At 42.0% G+C, this 25,175-nt stretch overlaps 1 protein-coding gene across 1 annotated transcript; it reads right to left on the reverse strand.

Annotated features, from left to right (window-relative positions):
• Window positions 1-965: 965 nt before the first annotated feature.
• DAD1 (defender against cell death 1) lies at window positions 966-24,985 on the reverse strand. Its single transcript, XM_032179389.2, has 3 exons — window positions 24,692-24,985; window positions 11,112-11,286; window positions 966-1,196 (listed from the first exon to the last, which is right to left on the reverse strand). The coding sequence occupies exons 1-2, from the start codon at window positions 24,900-24,902 to the stop codon at window positions 11,156-11,158; spliced, it is 342 nt and encodes a 113-aa protein (XP_032035280.1). The 5' UTR covers window positions 24,903-24,985; the 3' UTR covers window positions 966-1,196; window positions 11,112-11,155.
• Between the last annotated feature and the right edge of the window lie 190 nt (window positions 24,986-25,175).

The following is a 25,175-nucleotide window of genomic DNA, read 5'->3' on the forward strand; positions in this document are numbered from 1 at the left end:
AGGCGATGCCAATACTGGTAGTCAATGACTACATTTTGAGTAGCAAGAATCCAGAGCAGTGTTTCTCCAATTTGCTGTGCTCTGGAATCACCTGGGTAGCTTTACAACCTACAGATGCCACCCCAAGAGATTTTTACTTAATTGGTGTGGGGTGTGGGGTATGGGGTGTGGCCTGGACGTTGGGATTTTCTTTTTACATTACCCAAGCCATGCTAACGTGCAGCCAAGTTAGAGAAGCTCGCAACTCATCATTCTCAGTAGTTGGCTAAATTTAAGTAGTGGCATTCTCAACATAGCTTCCGCCCCATATATAGCAACCCGACAGCACCCAAGATGAAAACAGGGCTGCGAGTATGACACACATCGATATGCCCAGACTTCAGCTTCCACCCAAGCTTTGTCATGAACTCTGATCTTAAGCAAGTCACAAATCTGAGTTTCAATTTCCTCACTTAACTGAGGACAGGAACCCCTAAGATAATTGCAAGAATAAAATGAGAGAATATTTGTGAAGGTGCTTTGGAGAATATTGTATCTTATAAGTCAACACATACATAACCCCCATTTTTCACTCTGTCTACATTGCCTAAGAGAAACATATTTCACTTTTACCACTAAAACATGTTGAAACAGATGTAAATGTGGAAGCACATACTTAGTTCAATTTCTAGCAAGGTGCTTAATGATGCAGTTCCAGGAATGCACTGTCATAAGAGTGGAAGCACCTGTAACAATCGAAGGATTAGTAAAGGATTACCTGCTCCAGGAAGAAGACAAAGGACTGCCATTTCCCAGGGTTGTCAGCACTGCCTTTTGCCATTAACTTCAAATACACTTAATGAAAACAAGGAGGCAGGTTCACAGCTGTAAGTTACCAACTCATAAAGAGTTCAGCACAGAGGACTGAAGAGGAAAAAAAGGATTCTGATACCAGTAAAGAATAAAAACAGAGCCAGAGGCATATGGAGGAGTGGCGTGGAGTTCTTTAATTTGGAAGGCAAAAGGTTACATTTAATGAAAGGCAGAGGTTGGATTAATAAATGTTTGTTAGAAAGTTGTTCTGACACAGAGTGAACTCTGGGCTTTTCTCCTGCATAAAAAGCAGAACTAGCAGTAAGTGCAAATCTGAAGAAAATCCATGTGTCCAACAAGCTGCCATCTCCAGAACTCTTATCCAGGAAATTCAAAGAGTGAACCTAGAAGAAAAAAGCAGCAAGGTTAAATGTCTTATGACACTAGAGACAGGGCCCCAAATCCTTCTATCTAAATTCTAACCCACGAGACAGTTATGGGGTTCCTACACTCAGGACAATATTTAAACCAGGCGAGAAAAACAAGAAAGAAGCAAGTATTTTTCACAGAACATTTTATGGGAGTAGTATCCAGAAAAATTAATGTTCAAAACTGAATTTCAAGCACACCAAGGCAAAACCTACTAGGAACTGGGAGACGTGTGTTCTAACTCCAGCTCTACCATTAATTAGCCACATGACTTCACGTAAGTCACTCTGACTTCTCTGGCCCACAAATTCTTTGAGGTGAGAGGGTTGTAGTTTAACCTAAAGAGCTTTCTGGAATCTAAAACGCTTATAAAGCACAGATTTCCATTAGCGGGGAGGCAGGGTAGGGAAGTAAGGATTCAAGAAAGAAAGAAAAATTCCCAATCTCAGCTATAACAAAGGACCAAAATACAAAAAATAATTTAGTTTTCATTTAAAGATAAGTTTATTTTTGGCAAGAAAAAGGTGAAGAAAGAGTAACCTCAACAGAATTGGCTGCATTGCTGCTAGAGCCAAATGGAACTGAGATCTGTAAGCTGTGAGGTGGAACCCTCACCACAAGATACAGGCTTCCTTTAGTCCCGCAAAGCACAGCCTCCCACCTACCGGACTCCAGCACAGGTCTGGTTGGAAAGTGACCTCCAGCCCTAGGGGCTCCAATGTCTCCAGCTATAAGCAACTGATTTTCCCAGTGTGCCATAAAAATACTGCAATCTCCTATGTGTACCATGACTCAAAAAAGGCTGGGAAATACTACCTTTCAGAAGAACCGGGCTGCCCCAGGAGGAAAAAGGGCACTACCTTATTTGGTATATTGGGTCAAGTAAGTAACCTGGAGATTCTGGCAACAGAGCTTAAAGGAGAGATTTTGGACTTTCAGCCAGAATGCTTTCATTTCACTAACAATGGTATTTACAGAAATGCTACATAATTGCAGAACATTCCTGAATCAGTGGTATTATAAGAAATGTATAAAAGAAACAGCAGTAACAGGAAGCAAAAGGTGTTCATAGTGCCAAACAAAACCAAACAGACCTATTCAGACTCACCTATTCATTCCATCAAATTTCTTAAAACAAACTCTCTGGCAATAGACTATAAACTAACATAACATTACAGCTTTTTTTTTTTTTCAAGACAGAGTTTTGCACTTGTTGTCCAGGCTGGAGTGCAATGGCGTGATCTCGGCTCACCGCAACCTCCGTCTCCCGGGTTCAGGCGATTCTCCTGCTTCAGCCTGCTGAGTAGGTGGGATTACAGGCGTGCGCCACCATGCCCAGCTAATTTTTGCATTTTTAGTAGAGATGGGGTTTCACCATGTTGGTCAGGCTGGTCTCGAACTTCTGACCTCAGGTGATCCGCCTGCCCCAGCCTCCCAAAGTGCTGGGATCACAGGCCACTATGCCTGGCTACATTACAGTTCTAATGGCCAAGGTGAGAGAGGACTAGAGCATAATGCCATTTTCAGTGAACAAAGCCTTGACAGTTTTAGAAATATAAAAGAAATCCTAGTTTAGTACAAAATCAAAGTTTCAAGATTTTATTATATTAAAACATTGAAATCTAAGATGGTAAGGCCAGTCCACGTGAAAAGCAAAAATTGACTCATGAGAGTAAGTCTCTTTGACAGTGGTTTTCAGAAAATCCTATTGACAAAGATCTGCTTCCCCTCTTTTAAAGCAGATCTATTTACCAGACACTATTCTAAAAGCAGAGGTTCTAGGATTCTTTGAAATGTTAGCTCACACAATTGACTATTCAACAGCTAAGAAGAACGGTTTCAACTGTTAACCAGGGCATAAAGGTTTCAGGAAACTGACTAATAAAATCTCCTCCCCTGATATCAAGACATGCAAAATGGAAGACACCTACTGAGAAAAGTTAGCGTGACTTCAGTCTATTTCACCTGGGCAGAAGACAGTGCCATTTAATCAGTTTGTTCTAATCATCTTAAAAGAAAGCCAGGCATAACACAAAGAACTGTTAAAAATGACTCTGTAGCGACAGAAAAGATAATGCCAGCCAGGGTCATTTCTATCTGGAATCTGTATTCTTCTCCAGCAATATCTCTATTCAGACACTGGCACTGGGCAGATATGTTCAAATACTGATTTTCCTTCAAATTCACCTCATCCTGGATTCTAGTCACCCAATTAAAACTGAAATTAGAAACAATGTGAATCAAAGGCCATTCTGCAGAAATTCTAGGTTTACAGCTCAATTTGAATCACCACTTTTAGAAGGCACAGACTGTATATTCTAAAAAATGAAAGGAGCTTTAGAGATCAGCTTCTTTAATCCTTTCATTATGGAGATGAGAAAACTGTAAACTGATAGTGTTGACAAATTTGTCCAGAGCTGTGCTGTCCAACACCACAGCCACTAGACACAGGTGACTATTTAAACTTAGTCAAAGTTAAATTAAAAATTCAGTTCTTCAGTCTGTTAGCCACATTTCAAATGTTCAATAACCACATGTGGCTAGTGGTTACCATAACGGGCGGTGCAGACCCTGAATGTTTCCCCACTGCAGAAAGCTCTATTGGACAGTGCTGGTCCAGGATCACCCTCACTAGCCAAAGTCAGGTCTCCTGACCTGCATTCTCCTCCATTTCTCCTGGACCATATTAAGTATGGCCAACTATGCAGAAACATTTGAGATAGCCGGCCTTCATCCTTTCCTATCAATCTCTCCCAAATTTTTCCCATTTAAAAAAGAAAAGCATCCAGTCTGACGGCTCTGATGAATATTTAAAATAAATAAAAATTTCTTAAAAAGAAAAGCAAGTTTAGTATTTTTAATGAAAACCCTCTAACATGACATATATATAAAGCCATCATCTGAAAGTCCTAAACATAAAGGAAGGAATATAAAGGTTTAGAGTCCAAATGTCTGTTATCCAGTTCCCCCTCAGTCACTTACTAGTTGCAGGGCCTGGATACATCAACTGAAGTTTCACCAAGGTGTAATTACCTCAAGTGTAAAATAGGAATACTACTATTCATCCATCTCCACATCACTGGGTAGGAAGGAAAGACCACAGGAGCTGATGTATGTAAAAGTATGTATGGAATGTATGTGAATCCTACAAGCCTGTTAATGTGGGAACTGTAAGACATTTTACAAATGTTTATTTTTGTAAAAGGCTTCATACAAATATGTGCATCTTGTTATAATCACATTTAACTTTCTACCTTCTATAAATGGATAATGGGAATCTGAAAATATGAATAAAAAGCAACAATTAAGGAGAAAACAGAAAGCAAAGCCCAACTGAGGATCCACAAAAACAGTACAATCCTCCTCAAACACAAAAGAACCAGCAAGAATTATGCCGAGAGGCATTAACAGTGGCAAGAGACTCTGATGAACATCCAGGCCAATCCTCTCACAATGCAGACAGAGAAACTGAGGCTCAGAGGTAAGTTTATTTGTCCATTCAACTAGTTAACAGAGCAAAGCCTACAAGTCTTCTGATTTTTTTTTTTTTTTTTTTGAGACAGGGTCTCACTGTCACTCAGGCTGGAGTGCAAGTGGCATGATCACAATTCACTGCAGCCTCGACCTCCCACGCTCAAGCAATCCTTCCACCTCAGCCTTCTGAGTAGCTGGGACCACAGGCACACGCCACCACGCCCCTCTAATTCTTTTGAGTTTTGGTAGAGACAAGGTCTTGCTATATGGCCCATGCTGGCCTCAAACTCCTGGGCTCAAGCGATCCTCCCACCTTGGCCTCCCCAAGTGCTGGGATTACAGGCCTAAGCCACCGCACCAGCCCCTCCTCTGACTTCTTGTCTCATGCTCTTCCCCATCCCACAGCCTCTCCTATGAATCTTTGCCTTGGCTTTTTTTTCTTTCGTAGCACTTTCCATGTTTTAGCTCCAAGTAACTTAATAACATAACTTTTTCTTGCAGTTGAAAATTGTTTATTTGGCAGGACACAGTGGCTCATGCCTGTAATTCCAGCACTTTGGGAGGCTAAGGCAGGTGGATCACAAAGTCAAGAGATCGAGACCATACTGGCCAACATGGTGAAACCACGTCTCTCCTAAAAATACAAAAATTAGCCAGGCATGGTAGCATACACTTGTAGTCCCAGCTACTCGGGAGGCTGAGGCGGGAGAATTGCTTGAACCCGGGAGGCGGAGGTTGCAGTGAGCCAAGATCATGCCACTACACTACAGCCTGGGCAACAAAGTGAGACTCCACCTCAAAAAAAAAAAGTTTATTCATTCATACACTCATTCAACAAACACACACTGTTACTGTTCACAATTGAGTCCAGTGGGAGAGAGAAGAAAGTGAATGAATAGTTTCATAACAATGTGACAAGTGCAGCACTGGAGGAATGCAGTAGACTAAGGGCCCAGAGAAGAGGCTCCTATGCAACCTGAGGGGTGGGAATGACTTGGAATAGGAGTCATCCAAGCTGGGAGGACGGAGAAAATAAGGCAGTAAGTTAGGGCAGCAATGAAATTCATAAATACAAATCTATTTTGATATTCTTTTTTTCTTTGGTACCCTTAAATAGACCACATATAAAACAGAGTTCAATAAACAAGTAGAGTCATCAGTTAGCACTTTTTAGCAAATAAAACAAGTAGATTCAAAGTTTTAAGAATGAAAAGTAAAGAACTAATCTCAGAGCCAGGCACTGTGACACACCTGTAGGTCCAGCTACACAGGAGCCTCAGGCAGGACAATCACTTGACCCCAGGGAGTTCCCAGCTTGGGCAACGTAGCAAGACCCCAGCACATAAAAAAATATATAAGTAATCTCACCTTCTAAACAGAGAAAAATGAGTTGAAAAAAGTTATGATGTGACTACCTCAGAAGATTTCCTACAAATTTAGGACAGTTCCCTTTGAGAGAGCTTATTTGGTGGCCAGACCTAATTCAATATAAGGTGGAAATATCAAAGAGAAAATGAAATAAAAACTAAATGGGCCCCCCCACCAACAAAAAACTAAAGAGTATTGCCAGTGGGAGGTCACCACTGAGAATAAAAGACGTAGAACAAACCAAAAAAGGAAGCTCTCAAACTGAGGAGATGAAAAAAAGAAAACAAACGGGAAACCTGAGGGTCTATGTGCACAGTCTTGGTCTTCCCCCACACAACAAAATCTAGGGCCACTTTAGAGTCCTATGCCCTTTTGTTCCTAACTCGACATTGCCCACTTCTGGCCAGAATGTAAAGCAACCCCCAATCCAGCATCTAAACCCACCTGGACCTCTGCTGCCCCCCAATGACTGGAAAGAAACTAGGTTTTATAACACAGGTATCAGTAGCTTCTTCCCCCAAACTCAACTCCTCTTATGTGTTGTAGAAGTCTCTCAACACAGGAAACATACAATCCACCAGGTGGCAGCAAAGCCCACAGAATAACATCACGATCCCCTTCCAGAGGTAATTTTCTAGATTACTATACTTTAACTGAATTCGAAAAGCCAACACAATTGCATGTTTGTAAACAGTGCTGCCAGTCAGAGTTTAAAATGTTCTGCCCAACCGTGTAGCCCCCTTGTTCCAGCTAGGATCAAACACTGAATTTTTTAAGACTTGTGGGAGAATGGTCTCCACTATAAAAACAAAACAATGCTAACAAGGCACAGGCATTTGGCAACTATCTCCCTGGGAGTTGAGCACATTTTCAAGCAACGTTTTGTCCCTTTGGGCCCAGTTCACCCTTCCTTCTGATCCAGGGCCCAATTCATCAGGAACTTTAATTCTAAAACTGTGATCCAATACAGTTCTGTCCTTCTTTTCCTCATTACCCTTCAGAACACCTGAGACGGACTGAGATTTAAAAAAAAAAAAAAAAAGAATTTCACAGGCCAGGTGCAATGGCTCATGCCTGTAATCCCAGCACTTTGGGAGGCCAAGGCGGGTGGATCACGAGGTCAGGAGTTCGAGACCAGCCTGGACAACATAGTGAAACCCCATCTGTACTAAAAATACAAAAACTCGCCGGGGGTGATGGCAAGTGCCTGTAGTCCCAGCTAGTCGGGGAGGCTGAGGCAGGAGAATTGCTTGAACCCGGGAGGCAGGGTTGCAGTGAGCCAAGACTGCACCACTGCACTCTAGCCTGGGCAAGAGAGTAAGACTCTGTCTCAAAAAAAAAACAAACAAAAAAAAGAATTTCACAAACACAGAAAAACAAACATGGAAAAAACTAAAGTATATAAATTTTTAAATACTGAAATCCACTGAGCTTCTTTCTTTCATGCATTCATTCAAAAATATGCCGCCACCTACACACCAAAAACTGATCATCATTTCAGGTGTACATGGATTTCTGGGGGTCAGAAGCTCACTGGGAGCATTTTTGCTTTTGTATTTTCATTTGTATAGTCTAAAAAATAAAAAATATTGAGTCTTTCTTGATCACCTGGACAGATACATTAGTTATAAGATTTCTAGCAAGGGGCTCTTTTTTTTTTTTTTTTAAAGAAAACAGAATCTTACTCTGGCCAGGCTGGAGTGCAATGGCACAATTTGGGCTCACTGCAACCTCCGCCTCATGGGTTCAAGCGATTCTCCCGCCTCAGCCTCCCGAGTAGCTGGGATTACAGGTACCGGCCACCATGCCCAGCTAATTTTTGTCTTTTTAGTAGAGACGAGGTTTCACCATGTTGGCCAGGCTGGTCTCGAACTCCTGACCTCAGGAGATCCACCCGCCTCGGCCTCCCAAAGTGCTGGGATTACAGGCGTGAGCCACCGTGCTCAGCCATCCTAGCCAGGCTCTCTCAACTTCAGTTCCTCATCTGTAAATGAGAACGGCAAGCCTATCCTCGTGAAATTATTCCGAAAATAAAATGATATAGAACAAGAAGTACTTAGAGCATAGCACACACTGAGCACTCATTATCTGTTAACTTCCTTACTTCCCCTTGAATTATTTATTTTTTTAACCCAATGCCATTTTCTTCTGATCTGCCTCTTTCAGAGTAGTTCAGAGTTTGTCACCCCCAAATTCATGTAAGATCAGCTATATTACAGATTTTTTAATATCAAACTCTCAACTTAGTTGGAAAATATAAAGACATTCAATGTGTTTTGTTCTACCTTCTGAGCTGGTATAAATATTGAGAATTTACTTGGAACTATTTTTAAAGTGCTGTGGCACACTGCACATATAGCTGAATTAGAAGCACATAAAAGGAGCAAATAAATGTATATTTTTAAAAACTGAGAGCAGGACAGTATAGTATATGTCAAATGAAGGATCTCTATGAAAAAGAATCTGGGCAATCCCCCAGAGAGAAGGATTTTTCTATGAACATTCTCTCCATAGAATGATTTAACACTGCAATCTGGGATTGAGGATTTTGCTATGCTTTGGGCCCATAATTCCCAGCTGAGCAGGTGGTCCTAGGTTGTTAATATGGTCTGCAGTACACAGTTTCTGCTGAGACTGCCTTTTTGTCTCTGCTTTTGTCATAATTTTGAAATACTAAGCTCTCTGCAGTAGAGTCCTCCTCCAATCATGACAGCCCTAAGAAATAATTTTCCATGATTTGGTATCTCCCTGAGCCTAGAAAACATCCTTGAAATGTTTGCTCTGTCCTCTTTCTAAGTACACACTATGACTCATTTAGAAAAAAAGAACTTCACAAATCTAGAGTAAGCAATCAGAAGACATGACCTTTCCAGAAGGCTCTATCAGGAAGCCCAAGGGTTACTCATACTTGCAAGCGTTGAGAAGGTCAACGTTGGTGGGTCAGTTTTCTACCTGTATTCAAGGTTATCCACTGGTAACAGTTCACTGTAACTGGCAATAGCTGTTATCCATTGGTCAAATAACTCATCTGCTGTCCCTGCTCCCAGATGGTACAGCTGCTCTCTTCTCTGGATTTTCGCAGCACTTTGTTCAAACCTTTAGCGAGGCCCTAACTGGGCTGTATTTTAACTGTTATGTTTACGTATTCTCCCCTGCTAGACTGTACATGTCTTGAAGGCAGAAGCCACAGTTTTGGGTTTTTGTTTTTTTTTTAATTGAGATAAGGTCTTGCTATGTTGCCCATGCTGGTCTCAAATTCTTGAGCTCAAGCAATCCGCCCACCTCGGCTTCCCAAAGTGCTGGGATTATAGGCATGAACCATCACGCCCAGCCAACAATATTGTTCATAGTCCCAACAACAAGACATTGGCTGGCACATAGAAGAAGAGGGAGGAAGGGAGGAAGAGGACAACTCAAGTCTTAATCAGGTCTCTAAGGAGTTGAATTGTATTAAAATAACAGAACAAAGTGGTTCTTAAGTTTTTCACTGTTGGGACGCAAAGGCGGGCGGATCACGAAGTCAGGAGATCGAGATCATCCTGGCTAACACGGTGAAACTCCGTCTCTACTAAAAATACAAAAAATTAGCCAGGCATGGTGGCAGGCACCTGTAGTCCCAGCCACTCGGGAGGCTGAGGCAGGAGAATGGCCTGAACTCGGGAGGCAGAGTCTGCAGTGAGCCAAGATCGCACCACTGCACACCAGCCTGGGCAACAGAGCGAGACTCCGTCTCAAAAAAAAAAGTTTTTCACTGAAATAAACCTCTCTGTCAATTTACCACTACCAAAATGATACCTTACCTGAACTAACAGAACTGTTTTTGAGGCAGTATCAAAGGAAGGATTTATGTAGCATATTATAAGTAAATGACTAATTCATGTCAGAAAATGAAGTATAGTCACTGTCACATTATTGCATCCACTTTGCACATAGATGCTCTAATTCTTGTACTAGATTTCTACTGATTAGTATAAAAATGACAGCTTTCCAAGTGGTGACAGATAGAGGTTGGTCCTAGGATATCCTTCCCCCAAATAGGATGAGATCTCCTAAGGTTCTCTTTTCTCTACCATCCAGAACATTACATTTTGCAATGCAAAGGCAAAGATTGCATGCATTCATCAGTAAGCTATGTGGGATACCAGAAGGAGTACGGGGCCAAGAACACCACTAGACTAGGGCAGTTTACTGCAAACACTTAACTATGTGGCCAGGGAAGGCCAATGGATTGTTCTAGGCCTCTGTTGTCTCATATATAAAGTAACAGTGTTGACATACGGTATGGAAAACAGCCATATATTTATTAAAGCTTTAGAACTCTGCTTGGGAGGGAGGGATGCAGGGGAGGGCATACCATACATGATGAAGGCTACGCAGAGAGGGCTTTTCAATTTCTGTCCATCCAAAAAAACTCCAATTCTACTTCTGCTTTATATACCAAGATTCTTTTTGTAAGAGTTTGTTTGGGAGAAGGGAGAAAGAACTCTACTGCTAAAAAAGGGAAAATGGCAAATGAACCAAGCAGCATCCCATCTTATATTTTAAAGTCTTCTCCCAAGTTAACCCAATTTCCCCATTTATTTCTACTTTAAGGCACATATTAGCAAATGCACACAGTCATTCATTCAACATACACTGGATGCTATCAAATTTAAGTGCTATGAAAACAATGGTCCAGCATTTAAAGTCATCTGAGATCAAAATCAGAAAAAAATTAACAAATCTAAAGGCAAAACCTACCATTTATGTCTCTTCCAAAATCTCCGAGTTATTTTCATGGAGTTATTGGTACAGAAATTATTGTACTAGCTACAAACACTAATTTTCTGTTATCTTAATGATTTGAAGAACAGTAAGACAAGGCAATGACCAAGAGTGGTAGCACTGATGAATTATGATGATATTAATGCATACTTTGCAGACCAATGGAAAATTCTGCAAATGTCAATAGCAGTATGGGAGCCTGGCCACCCATGATCAAAACCAGTCCCACCCAATTTCTCCTCCTAAAATCAACATTACAGGACAAGGACTATGATCACACTTACATTCTTTTGGTCTCCTACTCCTCAATTAAGTAAATGGGAATGATTCAGCCAACAAAGTTCATGACAACAAGGTGCAGGATGGTGCTGGCAAAGAGAAAATCAGCAAAGGCTCGCTCTGGGGAGATGCCTTGGAAGTCCGCTTTGTTCTGTGGGTTGATCTGTATTCTCAGGCAAACTGCACAAGAAGCAAAACACACACAAAAAATGATTATATGGAAGTATAAAATAAATATGACTGCTAATGAACACAGACATACCCGAGGACCCAACAATTCTACTCTAACAGAAATGAATGCATACATACATCAAAGGGCATACGCAGAAATGATACCCAGATAGCCCCAAACTGGAAACAGTCTAATGTCTATCAACAGTAAAATGGATAAATTATGGCATACGCAAACAACAGAATATTATACGGCAATGAAAAAGAACGTCTGCTATACACAAAAATGGATGAATTGCACAAGTAAGTTGGGCAACACAATCAAAACTTTATTTATTTTTTGAGGAGTCGGGGACAGAGTCTTGCTCTGTCGCCCAGGCTGGAATGCAGCGGCACGATCTCAGCTCACTGCAATCTCCACCTGCCAGGTTCAAGCAATTCTCCTGCCTCAGCCTCCCAAGTAGCTGGGACTACAGGCATGCGCCACCATGCCCAGCTAATTTTTTGTATTTTTAGTAGAGACGGGGTTTCACCATGCTGACCAGGCTGGTCTCGAACTCCTGACCTTGTGATCCACCCGCCTTGGCTTCCCCAAGTGCTGGGATTACAGGCGTGAGCCACCGCGCCCAGCCAAAACTTAAAAAATACACACTGGCTGGCCAAACCAGCTGGAACCCAGCAGGTACCCAGAGGAAGCCAAAGACAGAAAAGCCCAGCTTCCACACACAGACCACAGGGCAGAGCCTAAGTGCGTATGTTGGGGGAACAAATGTACTCCCTCAATTAGATGAGGAATATTCTGGGATGCAGCCACACGGAGCCACTGAGAACTCGGCAGGAGACAGGGTCTGGTTATGCTGCCCAGGCTGGACTGGAACCCAAGCAATCCTCCCACCTCAGCCTCCTGAGCAGCTGGGACCACAGGCACGGGTGAACACATCTGCCCAGCTCCATGGTATTTTTAGTGTGACCTTCTATTTATGGATAATGATTCAGGCTTTCCATTATAAGTTTATTTTAAAAATACATTTACTACAGTTAAAAAATGAATCAATTTAATTACTTTGCTTTTTAAGAAATGCACAAAAACCCTCGTATACAAAATCAAATGATTTTCGACCAAAGCGACAAAGTCACTCAATGGGGAAACAACAGTCTTCTCAACCAATGATGCTGGGAAAACTGGATATCCACAGACAAAAGAATGAAGCTGGACCCTTACCTTATACCATATACTACAAAAATTAACTCGAAATGGATCAAAGACCTAAATGTAACACCAAAAACTAAAAAACTCTTAGAAGAAAACAGAGCAAAAGTTTTATGGCATTGGATTTAGCAATGATTTATTGGATATGACACCAAAAGTACAGTCAACAAAAATAAAAATAAATTGGACTATGTCAAAATTTAAAACTTCTGTGAAAGATAAAGGTACAATAAAGGGCACAATAGTGAAAAGGCAACCTACGGAATGGGGAAAAATATTTGCAAATCACATATCTGATAAAGGGTTAATATCAGAGTATATTAAAGTCCCCCTACAATGCAATTAACAACAAAATAATAACCAGATTTTAAAATGGGCAAAGGACTTGAATAGACATTTCCCCAAAGAAGATATAGGAATGGCCAACAAGCACATGAAAAGATGCTCAACATCACTAATCACTAGGGCAATACAAATAAAAATTACAATGAGATATCACCTCACAGCTATTAGGATGTCTAGTATTAAAAAAACAAGAGTTGGCAAGAATGCAGAGAAACTGAAACTCCTGTGCACTAATGAGTGGGAAAATTAAATGGGGTAGCCACTGTGAAAAACAGTATGGCGTTTCCTCAAAAAAATTAAAAACAGAATTGCCATATCATATAATCCAGCAATTCCACTTCTGGGTACATAGCCAAAAGAAGTGAAAGCAGGATCTCGGCCAGGCACAGTGGTTCACACCTGCAGTCCCAGCACTTTGGGAGGCTGAACCAGGCAGATCACCTGACATCAGGAATTCGAGACCAGCCTGGCCAACATGAAACCCCGTCTCTACTAAAAATACAAAAATTAGCTGGGCGTGGTGGCAGGCGCCTGTAATCCCAGCTGCTCAGGAAGCTGAGGCAGGAGAATTGCTTGAACCCAGGAGGTGGGCCGACATCACTCCGTCGCACTCCAGCCTAGGTGACAAGAGGGAAACTCCATCTGGGAGGTTGGGAGGCTCCGGGGTGGAACCAGGCTCTCAAGCAATATTTGCATACCCATGTTCATAGCAGCATTAGTCACAATAGCCAAAAGGTGAGAGCAACTCAAGTGTCAGCAGAAGAATGGATAAGCAAAGTGTGATATATACATACAATGGAATACTCAGCCTTAAAAGGAAATTCTGATACCAGCTACAACATGGCTGAATCTTGAGGGCATTATTTTAAGTGACATAAGCCATCACAAAGGGACAAATACCATGTGGTTTCACTTATATGACATCAAGAGTAGTCAAACTCCTAGAAACAGAAAGTGGAATGGTAGATGCCAGGGACTGACAGAGAGGAGGATGAGGAGTTACTGTTTAATGGGAACTGAATTTCAGTTGCGGAAGACAAAAAAGTTCTGGATATGGATAGTGATGATGATTTTACAGCAATGTACATGTACTTAATGCCACAGAACTATACACTTAAAAATGATTAAAATGGTAAAATTTTGTCATGTTTTATCTTGATTTAAAAAAAAAAAAAGGCCGGGCGCAGTGGCTCACGCCTGTAATCCCAGCACTTTGGGGGGCCAAGGCGGGCGGATCACCTGAGGTCAGGAGTTCAAGACCAGCCTGACCAACATGGAGAAACCCCTTCTCTACTAAAAATACAAAATTAGCCAGGCATGGTGGCGCATGTCTGTGATCCCAGCTGCTTGGGAAGCTGAGGCAAGGAGGCAGGAGAATTGCTTGAACTCGAGAGGTGGAGGTTTTGGTGAGCCAAAATTGTGCCATTGCACTCCAGCCTGGGCAACAAGAGCAAAACTCCATCTAAAAAATAAAAAAATAAAAAAATAAAACAAGGGCCAGGCACAGTGGCTCACTCCTGTAATCCCAGTGCTTTGGGAGGCCAAGGTAGGTGGATCACCTGAGGTCAGGAGTTCAAGACCAGCCTGGCCAACATGGTGAAACCCCATCTCTAATAAAAACTACAGAAATTAGCTGGGCATGGTGGCACGCACCTGTAATCCCAGCTACTCAGGAGGCTGAGGCAGGAGAATTTGCTTAAACTCAGGAAGTGGAGGTTGCAGTGAGCCGAGATTGCACCACTGCACTCCAGCCTGCGCAAGGGAGACTCCGTCTCAAAACAAAACAAAAAAGTATATGCTATATGATTCCATGTACAAAAAGCTTAAAACTTGGTAAAACCAATCTATGGTAAGATAGTGGTTTTTATCTTTCACAGGGAGAGGATAACTGGGAAGATGGAAGGAGGTTTCTATGGTGCTGATAATGTCCTGCATCTTGATCTGGATAGTGGTTAGATGGGTAAATTTAAAAATTCATCAAGTTGTACAATTAAATTTTGCACTCTGTTAAAGGAAAAAAAATATGACTTCTCAGAGTTACACTGAAACCCAGAGGCTTTCTCAGAGAAAAAAACATATAACCAAAAAACCCATAAAGCTCTCTTATCTGCTGATTTAAAGGTTTCTAATTATACCTAGATGGGGATGCCCTTGAGGCAACAACAAAGGGTCTGGGCTGAATGATAAAAAGTTATAAAAATGTGAATTATTTTCTAATAGAATATTCATTTAATGGGTAGCAGAGTTTATAAAGATAGCACGCTCATTCATGAGAACCTCACAGTTGTTGATAAACTATCTTTGATCTCGAAGTTCTAGCAGCTGCTTATTTGTCTCAAAAAAGGCAGAAGACCTAAGAGATAATTCATGAGAACTCTCCACTGCCACACTCTGTGCCCTTGAAGATTCTTACAGTCACCATTGACAAAAAAAACAAGGTAGTTCCAAGACTACACTCTTCCAAAGTATCTTTATGCCTGTGATAAATTATTACACTGCTTAAGAAAACCTAAACTCGCTTCAGGCTAGCATCATCCCATCATTAACTAAGAAAAAGCAACAAACAAATCTAATCCAAAGGCCAGAAAACTATCAGACTAGTTCTCTAGAGCCTGTCACCAAGGCAACAGTTTTCATTATGCTTAAACATGTAAACACCATGGAAGCACCATTGATCCTTTCAGGTATCCAGACCCTTAAAAATATTAAAGACAATGACTGAAGCAAGGGTAACCAAGTAAACCCCTGCTGTAGAAAGTACAGATTTGTTCGTCCATTTGGGAGAGCAACTAGCAATATGCATTAATATTTAAAATGATTTTACCTTTTAACAAAGGAATTTATCTTACAGAACAAAGACATTCTGAAAGTATGTTTGTAAAGTTGAAAAAAAATTAAAACAGTCTAAACATCAAGGGGATTAAACTATACAACTGACATGCAATGAAATCCCATGCAATTATTCAAAAGAATAAGGTAAATTTTCTGTACACTGACAGCAAACATATCTAAGACTTATTAAGTGAAAAAAAGCCAATCCTTTTTTTTTTTTTTTTTTTTTTTTGCGACAGCGTCTCACTCCATCGCCCAGGCTGGAGTGCAGTGGTGCAATCATGGCTCTCTGCAGCCTCAACCTCCTGGGCTCAAACAATCCTCCCACCTCAGCCCCCTGAGTAGCTGAGTCAAGTCATGCACCACCATGCCTAGCTAATTTTTTTTGTTTGTTTGTTTTTGGTAAAGACAAGGTCTCCCTACGTTGCCCAGCAATCCTCCCGCCTCTGCTTGCCTAAGGGCAGGGATTATAGACATGAACCCCCACACCCAGCCCATTCCTTATTTCATTTGGCCAGGGCATGGTGGCTCACAACTGTAACCCCAACATGTTGTGAAACCAAGGTGGGAGGATCACTTGAGCCCAAGAGCTTGAGACCAGCCTGGGAAAGACAGGGAGACCCCCATCTCTACAAAAAAAAAATGTTTTAATTAGCCACTTGTGGTAGCATACACCTATGGCCCCAGCTACTCGGAGGCTGAGATGGGAAGATTGCTTGAGCCCAGGAGGTAAGGTTGCAAGCTGCAGTGAGCGACAGTCATGCCACTGCACTCCAGCCTGGGAGACAAAGCGAGACCTTGTCTCCAAAAAAAAAAAAGAAGTAAAATATTTTATTTATATATAATGATATGCATAATTATCTCGTCATTTCAGTTAGAATCTAGAAAAAAATCTGAAGAAATAGAAAACTATTAATAGTGGTCACTGGGGTAGAGAACATGGCATTGAGTTTTGAGGAAATATGAGGGAAAAAAAGAAAATTATCCATGAAGGTGGATAAGGTAATAAATTGATGTTATCATTATCATGATCATGGTAACCAGATTATTTCAATGAAAACATATGAATCAGAGTCCCACAAAGTTGGAAAGGACCTCAGAGGTCATAAACACCAACACCCCATTTGATGCATACAATGCCCAAGAGGTGGTAGGGGGTGGCCATGCTTGGGGAGGCTGTACTAATCACGTGGGAAGCTTTCCAAAGTATACTCACCACTTACAGAATCTGGTAAGCCACCTCCAGATGGAGAATTATCAACTTTCCAGAGCCTGTGTTACTGATAAGCATATCACATCTCTCAGATGCATTGGAAACAAAAAAGGCAAAAAAAAGAAGCCCTGTTCAAAATACTCCACTACAAATGATCCTTCAGTCTCTCCCTGGGCACTTCCAAAGATGGAAATTTACTAACTCTTCAAGCAGTCTGTTCCATTTTAGCAATTCTGATTTACTCTATCCCCTTAAAATGTCCATTTATTCCATAAAATATTTACTAAACATCTACTACATGACAAGCATCATTTCAGATGCTAGGAATATGGCACAGAACAAAACAGTCTGGCTCTCAAGGAACTTACACTCCTATGGAGAGAAACATATAATCAGTAAGTTAACAAAGAAGGACTGCTAGAGAGAGATATGTACTATGAAGAAAACAAAACAGGATAATAAAGAGTGACTGGGAAGCTTTTCTTAAATTCAATCATAACAGAAGGTCTCTTTAAGAGCTTGCTATTTAAGACCAATATTTGAAAGATAAGGAACCAACCATGTAAAAATTTGGGGGCAGAGCATTCTAGACAGTCAGAACGATCTTGACATGTTATAAACACAAGGACAGACGCCAGGCATGGTGGCTCACACCTGTAATCCTAGCACTTTGGGAGGTCGAGAGTTCGAGACCAGCCTGACCAACATGGAGAAACCCTGTCCCTACTAAAAATACTAAAAGTTAGCCGGGCTTGGTGGTGCATGCCTGTAATCCCAGCTACTCGGGAAGCTGAGGCAGAAGAATCGCTTGAACCCAGGAGGCAGAAGTTGCAGTGAGCCGAGATCATGCCATTGCACTCCAGCCTGGGCAACAAGAGTGAAACTCCATCTCAAAAAAAAAAAAAAAAAAATCAAGGGCAGACCAACAAGACTATAGTGATCAAGGGGAAGGGGACAAGGGCCAAATTCTGAGGGGCATGGTAAGCCTCAGAAAAGAGTATGGATTCAGTTATAAGAGCGGTGGAACAGTATAATGGTTTGCAAGGTTAAAAAGAAGCAGAAGGCCTGGCATGGTGGCTCACACCTGTAATCCCAGCACTTTGGGAAGCTGAGGCGGGCGGATCACAAGGTCAGGAGATTGAGACCATCCTGGCTAACATGGTGAAACCCATCTCCACTAAAAAATACAAAAAAAAAAAAATAGCCAGTTGTTGTGGCGGGCGCCTGTAGTCCCAGCTACTCGGGAGGCTGAGGCAGGAGAATGGCGTGAACCCGGGAGGCGGAGCTTGCAGTGAGCCGAGTACACGCCACTGCACTCCAGCCTGGGTGACAGAGCGAGACTCTGTCTCAAAAAAATAAAAAATAAAAATAAAAAGAAGCATAAGAATTACTTAGGACCCAAAGAGCTCAGGGGAATGGTAGTAAAAATGGACAGAAATAAAGACATACAGGCTATATTTTGGAGAAGACAGAGCTTGCTGATGAAACAGATGCAGGAGATAAAAGAAATCAAGGGATCCAGGAAACTTAAATTTCTTCATTTAAAAACAAAACCGGCCGGGCATGGTGGCTCACGCCTGTAATCCCAGCACTTTGGGAGGCCGAGGCGGGTGAATCACCTGAGGTCAGGAGTTCGTGACCAGCCTGGCCAACATGGCGAAACCTCGTCTCTACTAAAAATACAAAAATTAGCCAGGCATGGTGGAGCGTGCCTGTAATCCCAGCTACTCAGGAGGCTTAGGCAGGAGAATCGCTTAAACCCGGGAGATGAAGGTTGCAGTGAGCCGAGACTGTGCCACTGCACTCCAGCCTGGGTGACAGAGAGAGACTATGTCTCAAAAAAAAAAAAAAAAAAAAAACACAACCAACATTGACATCACGTACTAACTGGTGAAAAGGCAGATGGCTAGATGAGCAGGTTTGATCTTGGACATGTTAAATTCAAGGTACATATCAGACATCAAGTGAAGACATCAAGTTGGCAACTGGATTTACTAATTTGGAATTCAGGGGACAGTTCAAAACTAAAAATATAAAGGAGTAGTTGTAGGTATACAGGTGTTATTTACCTATTTAAAAAAAAAAAACAAAGTGAAGGCATCTACAACCATGCTCACAGTCAGAGAAGCACCCAGCACAAAACAGCAGAAAGGAAAAAGCAGTGAGGTGAGACAGAACAAGCAGGAGAGTGTTGTATTCAAGAAGAAACTTTCCTTTTACACAGAAGCCGATACCTACATTAAATGCTAAACATTGCAACATGGCAAGAGTAGTTTCAGTGAAGTAATTCAGTGAAGTAGTGAGGACAGACCAATACCAACAGTGGGTTAAGGAATGAATAGTTAAGGGAGGAAGTAGGAACATTAATTATTCTTTCAAGAAATTCTGTAATGATGGAAAGGAAATGGGATGGTAGCTAGAAGATTATCTGTGGTCAAACAGATTTTTTTAAAATAGACAATATTAGAACATGTTTGTATGACGGGAATGATCCAGGAGAGAAACAGAAATTAATGACACAGAACACAGGAATAATTGCAGAAGCAGAGTCCCTGAGTGAGCAAGGGAAGACTGGATCCTCTGCACAAGCGGAGCTTTCACAGGAAAGAGACACATCATCCATCATGAGAAGTCAGAGAGTATGGGTATAAAAGTAGGTGATCTGTTATGATTCAGTGGTGAAAAGATGAAGGAATTCTTATCTACTTCTATTTTTTTAGTGAAAAAATAAAAGCAAGATCATCTACTAAGAATAAAGGAAAAGAGGAAAAATAGAGTGATTTATGAAGCCTACTTTGGGAAGGGCGAATATATAAGAGAAATATTATTGCAGGACCACTAGGCAGGTTGGGTGCACATTGTGTTCCCATTCTCACCAATAATTCTCCATCAGCACCATATCCATATTTACTTGTCTGCATTTCCCACTAATTACAAACTCTGTTGAGAGTAGAAGCCACGTCTGTGTGCTTCACAGTTGAATTCCCAGCACCTTGGCAGAGAACCTAGCATATCATTGCTCAGTATTCCTGACAGGACTATAGGCCTGCTCACCATTTAACGTATACAGTGTTTAGCACTGAGGATGGAGAGATGAGAAGACAGCCCCTGCCCTCAAGGGCTCACCTTCCAGAGAGAAGGCAGACACCCAAATACAGCACACTGCTATATCACTCTCACACACACACATACAAGGTGAAAAAGGAATAGAGAGGAAAGACCGCAACCTGCAGGACAGTCAGGGAAGGGTTCCAAAGGGCAATAAGCCAAGCATAGTGGTGTGGGCCTACAGTCCTAGCTACTCAGGAGGCTGAGGCAGGACTGCTTGAGCCAAGGAGTTTGAGGCCAGCCTGGGCAACACAGCAAGACCTTGTTCTCTTTAAAAACAATAACAAAAAAAAGGAAATTGCACTTGAGCTGAGAAGTCTAAAACGTGAAGGAATTTTGAAGGCAGTCAAGCAAAGGCAAATAGTCTGACACATGAGAGTGCTCAGAGAATGACAAGTAGCTCAATACTGTTGAAGCAGAGTATAGAGGAGGCAGAGGCAAGAGATGAAGCTGCAGAGAGCGAGGAAGCCAGATCATGAAAGAGCCTGTATGTAAAAAAAAACATTTTTAATTTTACTTTGGGAAACACAAATTGTACATGGGAGTGACACAATCAGATTTGCAAGTCAAATCAAGCCTGCAAACACAGTAGAAGATGGACTGGAAACCAGAGGCCGGAAGGCCAGTAAGGAGGATTACAGTAGTCTACATAAGAGATATTGAGAGGCTAAAATAGAGGATGAAAATGTAGCAATGATATGAAAGATATTTAGAAACAAGACTATCAGGCACATGAGTGGCAAACTTCTAATCTCTTGGATAACAGTTAAGGGAGATAATATTAGGATCCACAGATCTGATGGATAATTCCAAAAGAAATGCTGGACCCCAGTCCACAACAGCCCAATAACTCCCATGAGACAGAAAACTCTGGACTAGGCCTCCTTGCCTTACAGATTCAAACTGGTTTTGAATTTGTAAACTAGGAAAAACAAAACTATTTTTTAAGACAAAATTACCTCATAGAGATTAGAGAACAGAACAGATGAAAGTTAGGAAATGAGTTAAAACTTGTTTCAAGACCAAAGACTTATTTTGAGAACAGTCTTAATGTTTTCTACTTATCCCTCCTAAATAGCACTTTAAATGAGCACAGCTTTCAGTTGGGCAAAAAAGGAAACTAAAGGGTTGCCAACACTGGAATATAACTCTAAAAAAGGGACAGATGTCCTCTTCTAGAGATACCTAACTATAAGATAAACAGTCAGCTACTGAGGATGTTTGAAATCTGTCTCAAATAAGAAAAATATTCTACCTCTGGGGTCCTTTTAAAGCCAATATATTATACTCTGATGATCCAAAACACACACAAAGAAAGATCTCTCAATGACAACTTTCTACCTCTGGTTCCTTCTTGAAACCATGGTTAAGTCTCTCAGCTATGAGGGAATAGAAGAAAACAGACCATTTTCATACCATTAGGCCCAATAACAACAGGTTTTTTAAAGGTTTGGTAGCGTTCTGAATTGGTTTAAAATGTACTGGTCAATTTCCAAAGAGCATATGCTAAACTAACACATACAGAGGGAACAGAAGACAATAGACTGCCAAAAAAAAAAAGGGAAGATTAAAGAACATTTCCCTCCAATTCATCCTACATGCTAACACCAATTTTAAATTTTTTCCTTTCCTTTCTTTAAAAAAGCATCCTCAGGGCCGGGTGCGGTGGCTCACGCCTGTAATCCCAGCACTTTGGGAGGCCAAGGCGGGCGAATCATGAGGTCAGGAGATCAAGACCATCCTGGCTAACACAATGAAACCCTGTCTCTACTAAAAATACAAAAACTTAGCTGGCCGTGGTGGCGGGCGCCTGCAGTCCCAGCTACTCAGGAGGCTGAGGCAGAAGAATGGTGTGAACCCAGGAGGCAGAGCTTGCAGTGAGCCAAGATGGCGCACTCCAGCCTGGGCGACAGAGCAAGACTCCATCTCAAAAAAAAAAAAAGGCATCCTCAGAAGCTTTACTATTACCTACAGGATAAAGTCCAAATTCCTGGCCGGGCGCAGTGACTCACGCCTGTAATACCAGCACTTTGGGAGGCAGAGGCAGGCAGATCACCTGAGATCGGGAGTTTGAGACCAGCCTGACCAACATGGAGAAACTCCTTCTCTACTAAAAACACAAAATTAGCCGGTGTGGTGGCGCATGCCTGTAATCCCAGCTACTCGGGAGGCTGAGGCAGGAGAATTGCTTAAACCTGGGAGACAGAGGTTGCAGTGAACCGAGATCGCGCCATTGCACTCTAGCCTGGGAAAAAAGAGCAAAACTCCATTTCAAAAAAAAAAAAAAAAGTCCAAATTCCTTGGCCTGGCATTCAAACATCTAGCACCCAGCACTACCTAATCCTTCAACAGTATCTCCTACATTTCCCTCTCTCCCAGCTCACTGGACTCCTCCATTCTCTTGCAATAGGAAACTCCAAAGGAAAGTTAGAAACCCCAGCACCATAAAAAGGAACAAGGCTACCTTTGCCAACAATCAAAACAAACGATAAGCGTCCATATTTCCCATTAAAACCAGTCTCCAGTTGATGATCTAGGCTAACAAATGGCAGAAGAGCCAGGATTTAGGAAAGTCAATGCTGTCAAAAGAAGCGTAAATCATACCCTTCTGTGGCAACTAAGAATTATCATGAATCCCTTCTTTTCCTGAAGTTGCTTTCATTTCTCTAGCTCTATTACCTGTTATCTAATAGATCTGGAAATCCTAATCCCCCTTATTGGCCCCATTATTAATATGCCCTTTTACCAGGTTTTTCTTCAATGACAAGCCACCTAGTTCCCATTGGAGAGGAGAAAGGCAGTCCAGTCTGCCAATTCAATTTCAGCCACAACGGGCTCAAAAACAGGTCTTGGCATAAGCGAAAGTCATCTGCTCAAAAAACCTTCTGGCTTTATTACACTGATAATCTATAACTCTAGTCCATGCCCACTCTTCAGCAAACCACATTCTTCAATGCATCCATGAAAAATCATTCTAAACCCTAGAGGCTTATAAAGGCAGGGTGACTTCTACATGGAGAAGGCATCTTTTTTAAAATCAGCTTTCAGACCCTGCCTTGCTCCTATTCTTCCAGACCTGGAAACAAAAGCATCAAACAAAATTAATCAGAAGTTCTCATCAAGGTTCCTTCTCCAGGCTGGCTAATAAAAACATTTAGTACTGTGGCACAGGGTGGTGGGTGGGTGGTGGAGAATACTTAGAGCAAAGAGGGTAGTGTATCTGGTCGGATGATGGTTAACACATCCTGAAGGCAAGGATGCCACCACAGACAACCAGGTCTTGGTCATCTAGGACAAAAGTCAAAGATGGTAACTAAATATCCAATCAAAAGGCTAATCTGCAACTTCAGTACACAAGTCATTAGATCCTCAGGCCTGTTTTAAATTTTAAGAAGTATCTCTGGTGTGCCAGAACTAGCAATGCAAATGTATAAAAAGCATTCTATGTGTCTGTAACTTTAAGCACAGCACCACTGTCTCCAGACTTTTTTTTTTTTTTTTTTTGAGGCTGAGTCTCACTCTGTCACCCAAGTTGAAGTGCAATGGCACGATCTCGGCTCACTACAACCTCCACCTCCCGGGTTCAAGCGATTCTGCCTCGGCCTCCGGAGTAGCTGGGATTACAGGCGTGCGCCACCATGCCCGGCTAATTTATGTATTTTCAGTAGAGATGGGGTTTCACCATGTTGGCCAGGCTGGTCTTGAACTCCTGACCTCAAGTGATCTGCCTACCTCGGCCTCCCAAAGTGCTGGGATTACAGGCATCAGCCACTGCGCCAGGCCTCCAGACAATTCCAATACTGTATTTTGTCTGTACCCCAACTAGACCATAAACTCTTTAAGGATAAAAAACATGTGCCTGATGTATCCCCAAAGCTTTTACCATAATGCCTCATATTGGACTGAAAATACAACTGATGACCTGAAGGATGATCACACTTAAAAGAAACCATGAATGCTGGCATGTTTTCAAAGTCAAAGTAGCAGGTGACACCAGTGATAGAGGCCACGCCTGTTTTCAGTATTCACTGAATCCCCGTTGGGCAAGAAAAGTCAGATTTTCACAAAAACTGATGGAGACAGTTCTCGCTAAATATAGCAGTCTACAAGGTTACCAAATCCTGGAATCAAAAGGAAAAATAAGGCTAAAATAGAATTATGTGAACAAAAATTGGGTTCAGGACAGTGAAATAACAGTTTCCTCAACAAGAAAAAAAGTGGTAGCAGCTAAAAGGCAAAATCAAGTAAAGGACGATTCAACAAGAAAAGCACCAGTATTTATATTCTTTGCACTTTCATTGAAACATTTCACCGGAGATTGGTAGTGATTGGGCCAAGATGACAGAGATGATTCAAGGTTGGGTTTTTCATCTGAAAAGTCTACTAATTTTAGAGTTGTGTTAAACCTAAGTTAAAGTTGTAACAGGGTTTTCCCCGGACCAATATTAAGTGAAGTGGATCACCAGGTGGAGTAGCAGCACGAAGGTGGTTTCTTTAGACATTTAAGTCCAACTCCTACGGAGCCGTTTGGTATTAGGCATATAATCTAAGCTTTCTGAGCCTCAATTTCCCCATTCCCAAAAAAAGGGCAATGCAGGCTCTTGTCATAACTTCAAGGGGCGGTGGTCTGATATAGAGCACTATGAAAACAAAAGCGGCACACCAAAGTAACACATTATTATTATGATCACTTATAGAACCATTACCCGCTAGGATGAAACTCCCCACACAAGAGATGAAGCCCGAGAGAAAAGAGTTGAAGGGGAAGGTCCCCACGAGGAGACAGTAACCGAACTGCAGCGCCCCGGTCAGCAGTATATACAGCAGGTACGCGTCCAGCAACTTCAGACGCTGCGGAGTGGAGCTCAAGTACTCTTCTAAGAACCGCGAAATGACAGAAACTACCGACGCCGACATAACTGCACGCAAGGTACTCCGGTCCGCGCGCCCCAAACTCTTAGAAGACCCGTCGACCACACCGGATGTGCTGTTTGCGCATGCGCACCCTCGTCACCTAACTCCGCCCTCCCCGGTGTGCCAATTTGCGCAGGCGCTGAGGCAGGCCAGGGCGCGTAACAACTAATGCGCAGACGCGGACTGCATCAACAGCCCCAACTACACCTCAGAAAAGTTAATGCGTCTGCGCAATGGCCCTATCAATGAGCTGGGGACGTGTACTCTTTTTGTTCT

Source organism: Hylobates moloch, unplaced genomic scaffold (assembly GCF_009828535.3).
Source record: "Hylobates moloch isolate HMO894 unplaced genomic scaffold, HMol_V3 SCAFFOLD_16, whole genome shotgun sequence".
NCBI classification, from domain to species: Eukaryota; Metazoa; Chordata; class Mammalia; order Primates; family Hylobatidae; genus Hylobates; species Hylobates moloch.

Bases quoted from the DNA above. Each gene is read 5' to 3' on its own strand.
- DAD1 (XM_032179389.2), bottom strand. From the start codon at position 24,902: ATGTCGGCGTCGGTAGTTTCTGTCATTTCGCGGTTCTTAGAAGAGTAC. The intron at 11,287-24,691 runs GTAATGGTTCTA...CTTCTTGTGCAG, and splicing joins GGGGAGTTTCATCCTAGCGG to TTTGCCTGAGAATACAGATC.